Below are 15,331 nucleotides of genomic sequence, written 5' to 3' on the forward strand. Positions count from 1 at the left end.
CCAAGTACAGAGGCACACCTGACACCGTGGTCTGTCTTGGAACCATCAGTGTAGATGAAGACACTGTCCTCTCAAGCTGCATGTGAAGTGCAAGAAACTTGCTATAATACACCAGGCCAGTAGTAGTAGTGTCCTTAGGAAGTGAATGGAGTCCAAAGTGAACTTGTACCTCAGCACGAATTCAGGGCAGTGAAGAGCTCAAACCCATGGGGAATATGACAGGGAGCACAAAGCGAAGCTGTTGAAGCAGCAAACGAAAGTGAACTCTGGGAGGCAACAGAGAAGATGGGCACAGCCCCAACAGAGAAGATGGGCACAGCTCATATTGATGGTTGAGGGAATCGTCAAAAAAAGGAGCATAATAAGGGTGACCGGTCAGAGAAGACAGATGACTTGCATTATGGCTGAGGAGAACATCAAGCTGGTAGGACAACAGTAAGTCAGCAGCCTCAGTATAAAGACTCTCAACAGGACTAGTACAGAAGCCATTAGTGGCTAAAAGTATCCCACAGTGGTGGATGATATTAAGATGATTTACAATAGATGGATGTGCAGTTTAATATACAGTACACCCATAACCCAGTTTTAAATGGACAAGGGACCAGTATAAATGGAGGAGAATGGTCCGATCTGCTCCACATAAGGTACTGCATAAAACACGTAGAACACTGAGGGAGCGAGTACAACAAGCTGCTAGGTCAGGGACATGGGAAGACCAACAGTTTCCTGTCAAACGTGAGTCCCAAGAATTTTGTTGTATCACTGAATGGAAGAAGGAATGGGCCAAAATATAGGTATGGGGGAAGAAACTATTGGAACCACAAGTTCATACCAACAGTCTTGTCAGTGGAAAAGTGGAAGCCATTGTTGATGTTTCACAAATAAAGATGATCAAGACTTTCACTGAAGGTGCCGCTCAAGTAGACAGGTTCATTGAGAGCTGCAATAGACTGCAAATTCATGAATGAGAAGAGAGCCTGCGATACCTGGCAGAAGACAATCCATAATAGGATCCATGGCGATAGCAAATGAGACAACACTGAGCACGTAACCCTGAGGCACTCCACTCTCTTGAGCAAAACTGAAAGAGCAGAGCCCACATGTACCTTAAAAATACGGTCTTTTAAAAATTCCTGGATAAAAAGGGGCAGGACACCCATAAGCCCCATTCCTACATAATACAGAGGATGCCCGTCCTACAGAAGGTGTCATACACCTTCCCCAAATAAAAAAACATGGCCACAATTTGACACTCCCGCAAAAAAAATTGTTCATAATATGAGTTGGCAAGGTGATGATTGATCAACTACAGAGTGGTGCCTATGGAGTCCACATAGGGTGTTAGTGAGGAGATTCTGAGACTCAAACCACCACATCAGATGACCATTAACCATTCATTCCATCACCTTGCAGATGCTACTGGTGAGGGAAATTTGGTGCTCGTTGGAAGAAGGATGTTTGTCCTTACCAAGCTTAGGTATGGGAACGACAATGGCCTCACACCAGCAACTGCAAAATGTGCCATCCGTCAAAATACAGTTGTATGCGTGGAGGAGAAAGCGAAGGCCCTGTTGCAACATCAGAATGTAAACACCATCCAGTCCTGGAGCAGATGACTGGGGCGAAGAGGGTGCATGTTTAACCTCCCTCATAGGAAAAGCAGTATTGTAACCTTCATGATTCTGGGAGGAGAAAGACATTGTCCCTTCCTCTGCCACCCATTTCAGAGGGAGGAAGGCAGGATGGTAGTGAGTGGAACTTGAAATGTCTTCCAAACATTGGCCGAAGGTTTTGGAGATATCAAGAGGATCTACAATGACATTATTCACTATATTCAGACCAGGGAATGAACTGCGGTTCCTGAAAGCCAATGGAGATTACCCCAAACAACAGAAAAGGGAGTAAATTTGTTACAACGGCTTTGAAAAGAAAGCATACTAGATGTTTTGCTATCCCTGAAAATGCGCCAACACTGCGCATGTAGCTGTGTATAACGAATACAGTTTGCCATCTTGGGATGGCATTTAAAACGCGCAGAGCTTGTCTCTGTGCACGGATTGGGTCATGGCATGTGTCAGTCCACCAGGGGATGGGGGCACATCACGACAAGGAAGGGGGGTGAGGTATGGTACATTCACAGCAGTAAGGGCAGCATTTGTAAGGTTTTCTGCCTTGTTATCAATGCAGGGGAAATGGTGTAAATCATAAGCAGCCAGTGAGGAGTAGAGCTGCCAGTCACCTTTGCAAAGCTGTCGGTTGGATGCACAGATGGGCTAGGCATTAGCAAACAAACGACACAGGGGAAATGGTCACTCAAGTGTGTGTTGGAGAGAACGGACCACTCAAGATGACGACAAGCTGAGTAGTACAGACCAAAAGGTCCAAGTGGGGAAAAGGATTGCATGGAATTGCGAAGAAATGTGGATGTATTTGTTTTCAAACATATTAGATTGAGCTGGCTGAAGATATCTACTAGGAGAGCCTCTTGGATAGGAGCGTAGAGGTATGGTGGGCACTGAAGTCATTAAGCAGCAAAAAGGGAGGAGGAAGATGAAGTTGAGTAGACATTCCAAAGAGAGAAGGTGAAAGACGGGCAGCTACAGCTCGAAGCTAGGTGTGTAAGGAAATGGTGTACTATAGCTGTTGTCTCGAATGAGCACCATGACTCCCCCATGAACTGGTGTACCTGCTTCAGTGGGAAGGTCAAAATGGACTGAAGTGAAGTGTGGGAGGTGAAAATGATCCTGAGGTCATAATTTTGTTTCCTGGAGTTTAAAAAAAAAAAAAAAAAACTGGACTGTAGGACCACAAGAGGAGCTGTAATTCAACCAAACGGTATCTGATGCTACAAATATTCCATTGGAAAATAACCATATCTGATGACAGACAGGAGATGGGTCAAATAAGAGAACAGTCACTGCAGTGGCTGCCGAGTGCCAGAATTTGAATGTGGACAATGACTAGGTACACAGGCTGGAGGATCCTGGTCCATTAGTTCGACAGAGGTGTCGGTATTCGTCTTCAGTTGGCCACTAGACTGGTTGTTGGTGATGCGTCCCTGTGAAAAGGAGGTTGGCTGGGTAAGGATATTGCATGGTGACACTGTTGATGAAGAATGCTGAGGCGGAGAAGGGGAAGCTTGTTTGCCTTGTTTGACTACTTAGAAACATGGCATTTGTCAGGCACAGACCCAGACGCTGGCTGGCTAGAAGTATGCAGAAAGTCATTGCGGAAATACTCCTTTTTGAACCTCCATGCTTGTGTTCGCAAGGCATCCAGTTTTACTGGTGTGGGCAAAGGTTTGTTGTATGGCATGCACCCATTGCAGGTGAAGATGAGTGTGTGACCTTAGAGCTGGACAATTTAACGACCATGCACTAAATGGAAGTCACCAGTCTGCATAGCCATGTCCTTCGTAGGCCAAGGTGTAGTTAGAACTGTACTATAATTGCCAGAGGGTTGTGTACAAGGTTTGTGGCTCACCAACATTTTATGAGCCATGAGTAGGAGCCTTTTCCTTCATCCATATCTCCTGAATGGCTCTCTCATTGAGGCAGATTGGACAGTGACAGGAGGAAGCAACTTGATCACCCTCGCAGATCATACAGTGAGGGGAAGGATGTGGACACACATCCCGATGAGCATGCTTGCCACAGGTTATGCATTGGGCTGCATTTTCACAAGATTCACAGGTGTGGTTGTAGTGTTGACATTTACAGCAATGTGTGGGATTTGGGATGTATGCTCTGACAGTGATAGCTCCATAGACAGCCTTAATTTTTTATGGAAGTACCACATGGTCAAATGTGATGAACAGAGCGCGGACTGGCACTAATTCCTTATCTCTAGTCAGTGAGATAGTCTGTTATTTCAGTCTCGGTCAGGTCATTAATCAGCCAGGTGTATTTGACACCATGGGAGGGAGTCAGAGTGTGGCAGGCCTCTACTTTAACAGGATAGAATGGAGAAGTGTTGTATTAAACAGTTTTTGTTCTTATAAAGCACTATCTGTCTCCAAAAGCTAGGTCCCATTATGAAACTGAGAATGTGACTTCACACAACCAGCAATGGCATCTGCACCCTTACGAATAAGAAATGGATTAATGGTCATGAAATTGTGACCATCTTCTGTGTGTGACACCATGGAGTATCAGGGTGCAGCTGGTAGAGGCAGTGATTCTTTCACCTTAACCCATTTACATGTTTGAGATGAGTATCTCATTGCGGAGAAATACCCCATGACTGCCAGTGTCTGTAACAGCATGCTCCTTCCTGCTGGGGGCCTCCATCAGGAGGGGCTCACCCACCTCAGGTGATTGTCCGTGCCTCAGATCACACCTCCTGGACTCCAGACAGGGGGACTAGTCAACATAGAGGAAGGTACCAGCTCAGACAATCACCCCTCCCTAGGCCTGGCCTTTACCAGGGGTACGTACGAGTCCTACTTGTCAACCAAGGGCTGGGAATTATGTGTTACCCAATCATCTTTTATGCATCAAATGCATGGGCAGACCTTCAGGAAAGTACAGAGAGGCACGTTTATTTCTAAACATTCACACAACACCAACTTAAATGCACGGGGCTTGGTTGGGTCAGTGGTGGAATACCAAGTAGAAGGGTGGATTAGAGAATGAAAAGGATATTGCATAGGTTACATGGGTGGTGGAGTACCACTGCTGGAGGGAGATATTCTGGCGCCCACCCAACCTATATAATATCCTTGTCTGTCCCTACTCCACCCATGATCCCAACTCTTTGTCTCAAGGACGATAACCATGCAATAGATCCAGATGCAAGACCTTCCATGCATCCTCCCACTGTCACCTACCCCAGTCCTGTCACTAGCAAACAATAAACTATCAAAGGCATGGCCACCTATTAACACAGTCATTTGGTTTAAAAACTGAGCTGCAATGACTGCACCGCATTCTATGACTATGTGTTCATGATTACTAACAATTCCCCTGCTGCATGAATGGCCACTGCCAAAGTATAGCCAAAAGCCAGCTAGATTACATAGTTGCTGAACATGTCAATCAATACGATATGCTTCATTTTAATGACTACTTCACAGCCTGTGCCATCTGGATTCCATTACTTGATGGAGAAATACATCCATGGTTACCATATTTCAAAGTTGTGCCATCTGGATTCTTCCCACCAAAACCAGTTTTTCTGAATTACAGGTGGGAACTGCCTTTGTTGCAGTGAACCCACTGGCCTCAACCTTCACTAGTCCCTGCCCTCCACCTGCCTGCACCCCTCCTTGCTCCCACTACAGTACACACAAGCCTTTTGTCCCACCAATGCACCCATAAGCCCTTCCCCTCCCCCTTCTGATGCTACACCTAGTAGCCCTACCCTGCCCTACTATGTCTCCCTTCCCACCATTTACCTCCTCCCTAACCACGTCACCCACCCCAGAAGATTGATGCTCATATACACAGTTACATTCAGGCTTAAGCCTGGAGACGATAGCCATGTGTGTGTGAGGAGTTATTGCTGTGTGAATGTGCGATTTATATTTCTGAGGAAGGGCTTTATCTGAAAGCTTAAATATTTCTTGTATTCTATTTTGTTGCGCCTCTCTGTGACTCAGTACCTCCTCTATATGGTGAGCAGTGCTCTATTGTTTCCGTATTATTGTTATTCCGGTCTCGCGGTTCTAGGCGCGCAGTCCGGAACCGTGGGACTGCTACGGTCACAGGTTCGAATCCTGCCTCGGGCATGGATGTGTGTGATGTCCTTAGGTTAGTTAGGTTTAAGTAGTTCTAAGTTCTAGGGGACTGATAACCACAGCAGTTGAGTCCCATAATGCTCAGAGCCATTTGAACCATTTATTGTTATTCCATACTGGACTTCCCTTTGGAAGATTAGGAATGGTTGTTTAATTGTGTTTTGTAACCTAATAATCGTTCAAACAATGCAAACGCAGGAATAGCTTGTCATGAAATTAGTCTGTAATCAGACTATTTCCGAGCAGTGCAAGGCAAAGAAAATGTTGCAATGATTTGCAATTTCAAAATGTTTCATCAATACTTTTACACTTCATCTAATGGCATGCTAATCACATACAGGGAGTACAACTGCCTTTGATTTGTGGTAACTATAGCTATTTTGTTTCATAAAAGTTTCAGTCAAATAACAGAATAATATCTGTGAATCCAATGCAGGCTAGGAAATCCATAAATAACAAAAAGGATAAGCAATGCATACACCACATTGTTTTAAATTGATAATGAACCAAAAATGAAACTAACAATACCTGTTCTTACCTCAAAGAAGAACATTGTTTTAAATTGATAATGAACCACAAATGAAACTAATAACACCTGTTCTTACCTCAAAGAAGTACACTATTCCAGACACATTGGTTAAGGACTGGAACACACAAGTCAAGAAGACAAACAATTTTCAAAATAGCTAACATAAGAATATGTGCTATAAATTACTAAATTTCAGCCTTTTTTAAAGCACATAGCTGTAATTCTTGAGCATACTGTGCAAATGATCTTTGAAAGATCATTAGTGTTGCCTGTCAACAAAAATAAATATAAACATAAATCAAATAAGCATGTGAGTAAGCATAAATTTGAAATAAAAACTAATGAAAAACAAATTAACAAAGATTAAAAAATTTTAAACCTCTGTGATTTATTCTTCAACTATAATGATAAACTAAATACACCAGTGAGTTCTCAGAAACTGTATCAGCAAAAGAAATCAACAGTAATTAAACTAAAAATACAACATCATTTAACAAAGATAATAACAGAGGTTGTCTCTCATCATACCAAGAATTTTTTTCTTAATACCTTCTCTCTTGCTGGGCCATTATTTTGTCATAAAGTGGCATATGAGTGTGCAGAGGCACAGGATTAGCTCGAAAAATACTCTTTTCTTCTTCTGATTTGTCATCATCTTCATAAAGCTCATTTCGCAACACATTTAAGCGTCTCTCTTCTTCATCTCTAACAAAAATTATGAAGTGCTATTATTTATCTCATAGCACACAGTTCACAAATAATTAAATTTTATGTATGGGAAACATGTCTAGATTTATGCTGAAACATAAATTATTACTAAACAAACATTATTTTAAAGGCATGACCACGATATGAATCATTTATAAAGAAGGCAATTAAATACAAAATTATCCTGCTCCAACTGTAAATTTTATTTTCATGAATTCATCCAGAAGATAAAAGCAATTCCATTATGTGTGTATTGCACACAAACATATTTTTGTAACGTCTGCTCCATGCTAAATACATTTTAAGTTGCACATACTATAGTGACTGAGCATAAGACTTAAATGATGTATGGGAAACAAAACTTATTTGTACTGAATGGTATAACTATGTCAAAAAGAAAAGTGTTCCTGTTAACTGTAAAAGTAAGGCAATGTATTAAAAAAGTACACTGACTGAAACAAATAAGCAAGCGGACAAGATATCACATATTACGTAAAGATGACTTTTTAAATTAGTATCATATCAAATATAGCATGAAACAGTTTCAAATACAGTATGATGTAATGGTGAAGGTGCTCTGTTTGTGTTTTTATCAAGTCATCAGTCAATCAACTCATTTAATGCTGTGAACCTTGAAATTTTTCAAGTGTATTGAATGTTCAGTGATGTGTTGAAAGTGCAGCTGCTAGTCATTTTCTACCATGCACAATATTTCATCTGGAACTATCAGATATCTTCAGTTGAACTGTCCGAGATTCTGAAAGCTCATGTGAATGTGTATGGTAGGTGCTCAAATGAAATACCAAATATGGCAGAAAACAACGGCCCGCTGCACTCCCAAAAAACATCTAATGTTGCCCTCCATCTATTCCCTTGCTGTGATAATCTTTCATCTCTATTCAGCTATTGTATACAACATTCTCCATATGCTGCTTTACACATTCTAGTCTTCGCCTGCCTCCCTGATTTTTTTCCCTCTACTTCTCCCTCCATTGCCAGGCTAATTATCCCTGGATGTTGCAGCCCATTCACTTGCCACTGTTCTGGCAGATATCTTCTGTAAACATCCAGTCTCACCCATTATTTTTAATGCTTCTTCATCACATATACTACTATCTCCGTTTACTTAATTTTCAACATTCTCCAATAACATCACATTTCAAATGTTCTCATTTCATATTATCCAGATTTGTGATGGTTCACATTTCACTTCCATCTAATGCTGTGCTCCAGACATACACTCTCAAGACTTATTCCTCAGTTCCATATCAATACATGATATCTATAGAAGTGCTCCACTGCAGAAAGCTGTGACAATTTATGTCCAATATCTTCCTTGCTTCAACCATCCATTGTAATCTTGCTTCCTTGACAGGAGAATTCTTTCACCTCCACTACCACATTCTTCCCAATTTCTATGTCAAGTGGGTTGTTGTTGTTCTTCTCCATCACCTCAGCCTTTGATCTGTTTATCATTGAGCTATATTCTGGTCCTTCAAAAGGTCTTCTTTATATTTGGACAAATGGGCTCTATAGTATGTGAACTTTAGTACTGATATCTGTTCCTCATGAATTTTTTCTTGTTCTGAAATTTTTCTGCACTTCCATTATTGCTTCTCTAACACAAACTGAACAACAATGATGGTAAGCTGCAACTTTGCCCTACTCAATTTCTTCAGCTTCTAAATTTGTTACACCCATTTGAGTTTTTTAGAACGTTCATCTATTTCTACATTTTCATTCCAATATCCTAAGGATATCTTATTCCACATTATGTTGTCAAAAGCTTTCTCTATGTTCACAGATGCTAGGAGGGTAGCTTGATTTTTCTTCACTCTACCTTCCATTATAAAACGCAGTGACACAATTGTCCTCTGCTACCAACTGGGTCATTCCACATTATGTGAGCCAGTTATAGGAATCATCATCACCTGAATGTCTCCAGTTTTAATGACATTTTGCACACATGTTAGCTGCAATAGGTAGAAGATGTGCTTTGTTGTTGCTGCACATTTTAGCAATTCTGATCAAGAGAAACTCAGTGCTCTTCTACAGCATGCAAATAGAAGTGTGTACAGAATCAGCTAAGTGAAAGATCTGTGCAATACATATGTTTATTTGTGTATAAAAATCAAGTTAGGAATTTTCCTTTTTGTGAAACCACATGCGCAAGATCACGTGCTGATTTAAAGAACTAGATTCCCATATTTTACTATTTGCATCACTTCTGCATAATCTTTCATTGGTGTACCAAAAACCATTTGTACAGTGATACATTGTGAAATTTTGAACATTCATGAGGGCCATGATAAACTCTTACTGTTATTATCAATTATAGTCTTAACCTTAATTGGCTCATAAAATTTTGGAGAACAGTAGGCCTATCCTCATTCAAAACAATGTTCTCTAATTTTATTGTACAGTTACATGGGAAATAGATTATTTTGAGAATTATCAGAGGCTTATAAAACTATATTTTCATCAGTACCAATGTTTTGGGTACATAATTTATTTCATGGCAAATCAGCATATGTGGTTCACAGCTAGTGCCAAAGAATATATCGCCCCTAAATTTCATTGTACATCAGTGCAAATAAACTTGTGTTCCTGAGAATTTTCAGAAGCTACCAATTGTGTTACTGAGAATTTTCAGAAGCTACCATGGTCCTTTGCATAATCTATAAGCAATTTATAGCAAACTGGTATTTGTAATTTAGTTACTGTACAGATTTTCCAACTAACATATTGTATTACATCTAGTTTTCCCTTAAAGAGGAGTAGCCCTACATATTATCTGCATTTATCATAAATTAATTCTGTTTTCAAGTTTGCTAACAGTCATGCTGTAACCATTGGTGGAGACTTTAACCATCCAACAATTAATTGGGAAAATTACAGTTTTGTTAGTGTGGGGCATCCTGTGAAACATTACTAAATGCCTTCCCTGAAAACTACCTGGAACAGGTAGTTAGGAACCCCACTCATGATGGAAATATATTGGATCTAATGGCAACAATTAGACCTGACCTCTTTGAGGATGTCCACAATGAAACTGGTATCAGTGACCATTATATGGTTATGGCAACAATGATTTCCAGAGTACAAAGAATAACTAAAACAAGCAGAAATATATTTATGTTCAGTAAAGTAGATAAAAAAAGTCAGTAGTGTCATATCTCAATGAGAAGATTGAAACTTTTAGCATAGGGCAGGAGCATGTAGAGAAACTCTGGCTCAAGTTTAAAAGAATAGTTGACCATGCACTGGATAGATATGTACCCAGTAGAACAATTTGTAGTGGGAGGGAACCTCCATGGTATACAATCACTGTAAAGAAACTTCTAAAGAAAGAGAGATTATCGCATAATAGGTGTGAAACAAAGTGTAGGGCTATAGATAGAGAGATGCTGAATGAAACCCATTTGGCTGTCACAAGAGCAATGCATGATGCCTTCAATGACTACCGTAGCGAAATATTGCCAAATGGCATTTCACACAACCCAAAGTAATCCTGGTCATATGTAAAGGCTGTTAGTAGCACCAAAGTTAGTGTCCAGTCCCTAGCTGATGAGACATAAACTGAAATTAAGGATAGCAAAGCAAAAGCTGAAATGCTTAACTCTGTTTTCAAATGTTCCTTTACAAAGAAAAAATGAGGAGAAATGCCCCAGTTCAATCCTTGCACCACTGAAAAGATAATGAAATAATTATTAATGTCAGTGGCATTGAGAAACTGCTGAAATCATTAAAACTGAGCAAAGCTCCACAGCTCAATGGAATCCCTGTCAGACTGTACAATGAATTTGCAGTTGAGTTAGCCTCTATTCTAACTACAATCTATCGCAGATCCCTCGAACAAAAAACTGTGCCAAGTTCTTGGAAAAAGGCACAGGTCACACCCACCTACAAGAAGGGTAGTAGAAATGATCCACAACACTACAGTCCAATATTCTTGACATCAGTTTGTTTGAGAATCTTAGAACATATTCTGAGCTCAAACATAATGAGGTACCTTGAACAGAATGACCATCTCAGTGCCAATGAAATTATTAATTTTCACCACTGGTTTTAGTGTTGGCATAATAGAAATCTCGTTTTGTGTATCTGCTTCAATTCTTATAGGGAATTAGCAACATTTTAGCTCAACAGATTAAAAGATAATCAACAGTTTCAATTTAAAGTTATTTGTTCCCTGTCTTGTAATACATCGCACCAGCCAAAATGCAGTCCTGCTGCGAATGCTGTTCTTGAACACAGGATGAGTTGTTTGACACTCTTAAGCAGCTGAAAATTGCTCTGAATACTGTAAAGTGGTTGGCAGCAGCTGCAAATCAGTGTGTTGGAAGGGCTCTCAAAAATCATGTACCTGTGATACCTGTACCAGAGGTACCTCAAGTACCTGCAGATCCTGTCTCCTCTGCAGAAAGTACAGGATCTATCATTACTCATTCACTTGACGGCGAGAGGCATGATATCCTGTACAGGTGGACGTGAACCAGGGAAGGCTCGGGCTGTTGTACCGAACTCGCACTTTTCTCACATGACTTATTGAAAGCTTTGGATCAAGGTAATGAAGTAGATGCAGTATTTCTTGATTTCCCAAAAGCATTTGACTCAGTTCTACACTTACACTTATTGTCAAAAGTATGATCATATGGAGTATCAATGAAATATGTGGCCGGATTGAGGACTTTTTGGTAGGGAGGACACACCGTGTTACCTTGGATGGAGAATCATCATCAGATGTAGAAGTAACTTCGGGTGTGTCCCAGGGAAGTGTGTTGGGACCCTTGCTGTTCATGTTGTATATTACTTACCTTGCAGACAATATTAATAGTAAAATAAGGCTTTTTGTAGATGATGGAGTTATCTATAATGAAGTACAATCTGAAAGAAGCTGCACAAATATTCCGTCAAATCTTGATAACATTTCAAAGTGGTGCAGAGATTGGCAACTTGCTCTAAATGTTCAGAAATGTGAAACTTTACACTTCACAAAACGAAAAAAATGTAGTATCCTATGAGTACAATATGAATAAGTCACTGCTGGAATCAGCCAACTCATACAACTACCTGGGTATAACACTTTGTAGGGATATGAAATGGAATGATCATATAGGTTCAATCATGGGTGAAGCAGGTGGTAGGCTTGTGTTTATTGGTAGAATACTGAGGAAGCGCAATCAGTCTACAAAGGAGACTGCTTGAAAATCACTCTTGTGACCTGTTCTAGAATATTGTGCAAGTGTGTGGGACCCATACAAAATAGAACTTACAGTTGATTTTGAACGTATACAGAGAAGGGCGGCACAAATGGCCACAGGTTTGTTTATCTGTGAGAGTGTGTCACAGAGATACTGGAGGAACTGAATTGGAAAGCTCTTGAAGATAGACATAAACTATTCTGAGAAAATCTATTAACAAAGTTTCAAGAACCAGTTTTAAACGATTACTCTATTAATCTACTACAACCCCCCTACATATTGCTCACATAGGGATCTTGAGGATTAGATTAGAATAATTACTGCATGCATGGGGGCATTCAAAAAATCATTGATCCCACCTTCCATTTGTGGATGTAACAGGCAGAAGCCCTAATAACTGGTACCCTCTGCCATGCACCTCACAGTGGTTTGCAGAGACTAGATTTAGATGCAGATGTTTCTACAGAACAAAACTACGATGTCCTTAATTTGAATTCAACAAACAAAAAATTCAAGGTTTTGGGAGGCTTCCAGTGGACTGCAAAAAGATGCCGTGCAAGCTTTATGACCATTTAGGCTAAATTGAAGATGACTTATAAATTGAAATCAGTAATTTTTTTGTTTAAAAATATTACTGTCAAACATTCAGTAACTGACATATTTACTATTTGATAGATTTTGGTTATTGTTTTAAGTGCTACAATTTCCCATATTTGCTAAAATTTGTAGTTTCAAAATGCTGTAGAAATAACACCACTAGTCAGAATGATGTTAAATTGCAATGGAATATTATCAGAGAAGGGGTAAAACATACGGCAGAAGAAGAAAAATAGTGATCAATAGATGGCGCTGTATGTGTCAGAATACATAAATGAAAACACCTGTCATGCGCACGACCCATTGAAGTCGGTATAAACACACTGGGTACACAACTTTTCCTCCTTTCCTGTCTGCGACATTCGCCATGACTGTCTCAATGCAGGATTGCGCTCTGCTTGTAAAGCTATATTACAAGAATGATGACTGCACACGTCGCTCTGCAGAAGTTCCAGACACCGAAGGGTTTGAAAACAGGCGTTGGTCTGATGACTGCTGTGGGTCTGGAGAAAATGATTTGGAAATTAGAAAAGATGGTTCTTTTGGAGTGCAACCTGATAGAGAGAAGAAACGAATTGATTCGACGTCAGTGGAAGCAGTGGCCACAGCAATGTAGGAAGAGATGAGTGGTGGTGTGCAAACGTGCAGTGCATGGAGAATTGCCCGAACATTGGACATACCCATGAGCACGGTGCATAAAATCCTACAAAACATCCTTCTTTGCTATCAATTCAAAATTATCGATGTGCACGAGTTGCTTCCTGTTGACCTGCTAGCAAGAGTGACCTTTGCTTTAAAATTTCTTTCTCACATGGAAGTGGACAATGATTGGCTGTAGAAGATTTTGTGGACAGACGAAGCCCACTTCCATCTGATCGGATATGTCAATACACAGAATTGTCAAATATGGCAACAGAAAATCCACACACAATCAACCAGTACCACTTCATCCTGGAAAGGTCACTGTGTGGTGCAGGTTTACGGCATATTTATCATAGGGCCATATTTTTTCTAAGAGACAGGTGCTTCCAGTTCTCTTACCTGTACCGTCACCAGTAAATGCTATGAGCATCTTTTGCACAACCACATCATTCCAGCAGAGTGGATGGGATCTTTTTTATTCAAGATGGCGCACCTCTGCAGACTGCAAATCCAGTTAAGCAGCTGCTGAAGCGCCATTTCAGAAATGCCAGAATTATCAGCTGCCATTTCCCTACAGCCTGGGTGTCCCAATCACCTGATCTTAATCTGTGCGACTTCTTGCTATGGGGTTAACTGAAAGATGTGTTCAGTGTTCCAATTGTAAACTTAACTGCATTGGAGGCATACATTGCAAAATAAATTCTGAACATGAACCCAGAAACCCTTCGATCAGTTGTGGAACATGCTGTTCCTCGATTTCAACATGTTGGAGAAAATGGTAGACAGCATATTGAACACATTTTGCGCTATTGACATGGAAATTAATAATCCAACTTTATTTGGATTGATGCTTTTTATGTGGTTTTTGGCCTCAGGACAGTTAAAAATCAACTTGATTTATGCTTTTTATGCAGTTTTTGGCCTCAGGATGATTAAAAACCAATTTTTCCCATCCGATGTGATATGACCTTGCCATGGTGGATGGACTAAGGTAACTAACAGTATCATCTCTGTACAAAAATCTACACTGAGTAGTACAGTTTGTTTAACATCAAACGTACACCTTAGGCATTGCCGTATGATTCATGTGTCATTTGCAGTCAACCACTATTAAATTATGATGCTTACAGTGCCATCTATTGCTAAATTTTGTAACTATTTACTTTTCTTCTGCCATACGTTTTCCCCATTCTCTGATAATATTCTGTTACAATTTGACGTTATTCTGACCAGTGGTGTTATTTCTACAGTGGTTTGAAAGTTAAACTTTAATTATAATCATCCTGTGTAATCAAAACCAAGACATTACTGCAAGAATACAAATCCAGGATGGAAGAACGCGAAGAGTAAAATATCCTACCATGCATTAAGAAGTGACTAATTTTCTGTTTTTAATTCTAGAAGGAGAAGAGGTTACCGCCTGCCTTTATACACTACTGGCCATTAAAATTGCTACACCATGAAGATGACGTGCTACAGACACAAAATTTAACCGACAGGAAGAAGATGCTGTGATATGAAAATGATTAGCTTTTCAGAGCATTCAAACAAGGTTGGCGCCGGTGGTGACACCTGCAACGTGCTGACATGAGGAAAGTTTCCAACCGATTTCTCATACACAAACAGCAGTTGACCGGTGTTGCCTGGTGAAACGTTGTTGTGATGCCTCATGTAAGGAGGAGTGTAGTGTCGGCAGACTTGCCAACACTACGCACACTAATTGAAAGAGGCGGCCAAGATGCACGCGCTAACTCACGAAGGATGGAGTGAGGTCTGAAACAGGATATGTAATGAATGTTATAAAGAAAAGTACGTAGCTCCTTGAATACTTAACTTTTAATCCCTCATTGTATACATCGTTCTTGATGAGCCATCTGGAGATTGTGGCGATACAAGTGAGACTCTTTAGATACA

At 40.3% G+C, this 15,331-nt stretch overlaps 1 protein-coding gene across 1 annotated transcript in view; it reads right to left on the reverse strand.

The window, feature by feature from the left end:
• The window catches only part of LOC126207900 (protein FAM161A-like), a 216,266-nt gene that overhangs the window by 155,803 nt on the left and 45,132 nt on the right, over positions 1-15,331 (reverse strand). Inside the window, exon 2 of the mRNA XM_049938884.1 lies at positions 6,816-6,971. Coding sequence (XP_049794841.1) covers positions 6,816-6,971 — 156 coding nt within the window. The remainder of the gene's footprint in view (positions 1-6,815; positions 6,972-15,331) is intronic.

This window comes from Schistocerca nitens, chromosome 1, assembly GCF_023898315.1.
Source record: "Schistocerca nitens isolate TAMUIC-IGC-003100 chromosome 1, iqSchNite1.1, whole genome shotgun sequence".
Lineage (NCBI taxonomy): Eukaryota > Metazoa > Arthropoda > Insecta > Orthoptera > Acrididae > Schistocerca > Schistocerca nitens.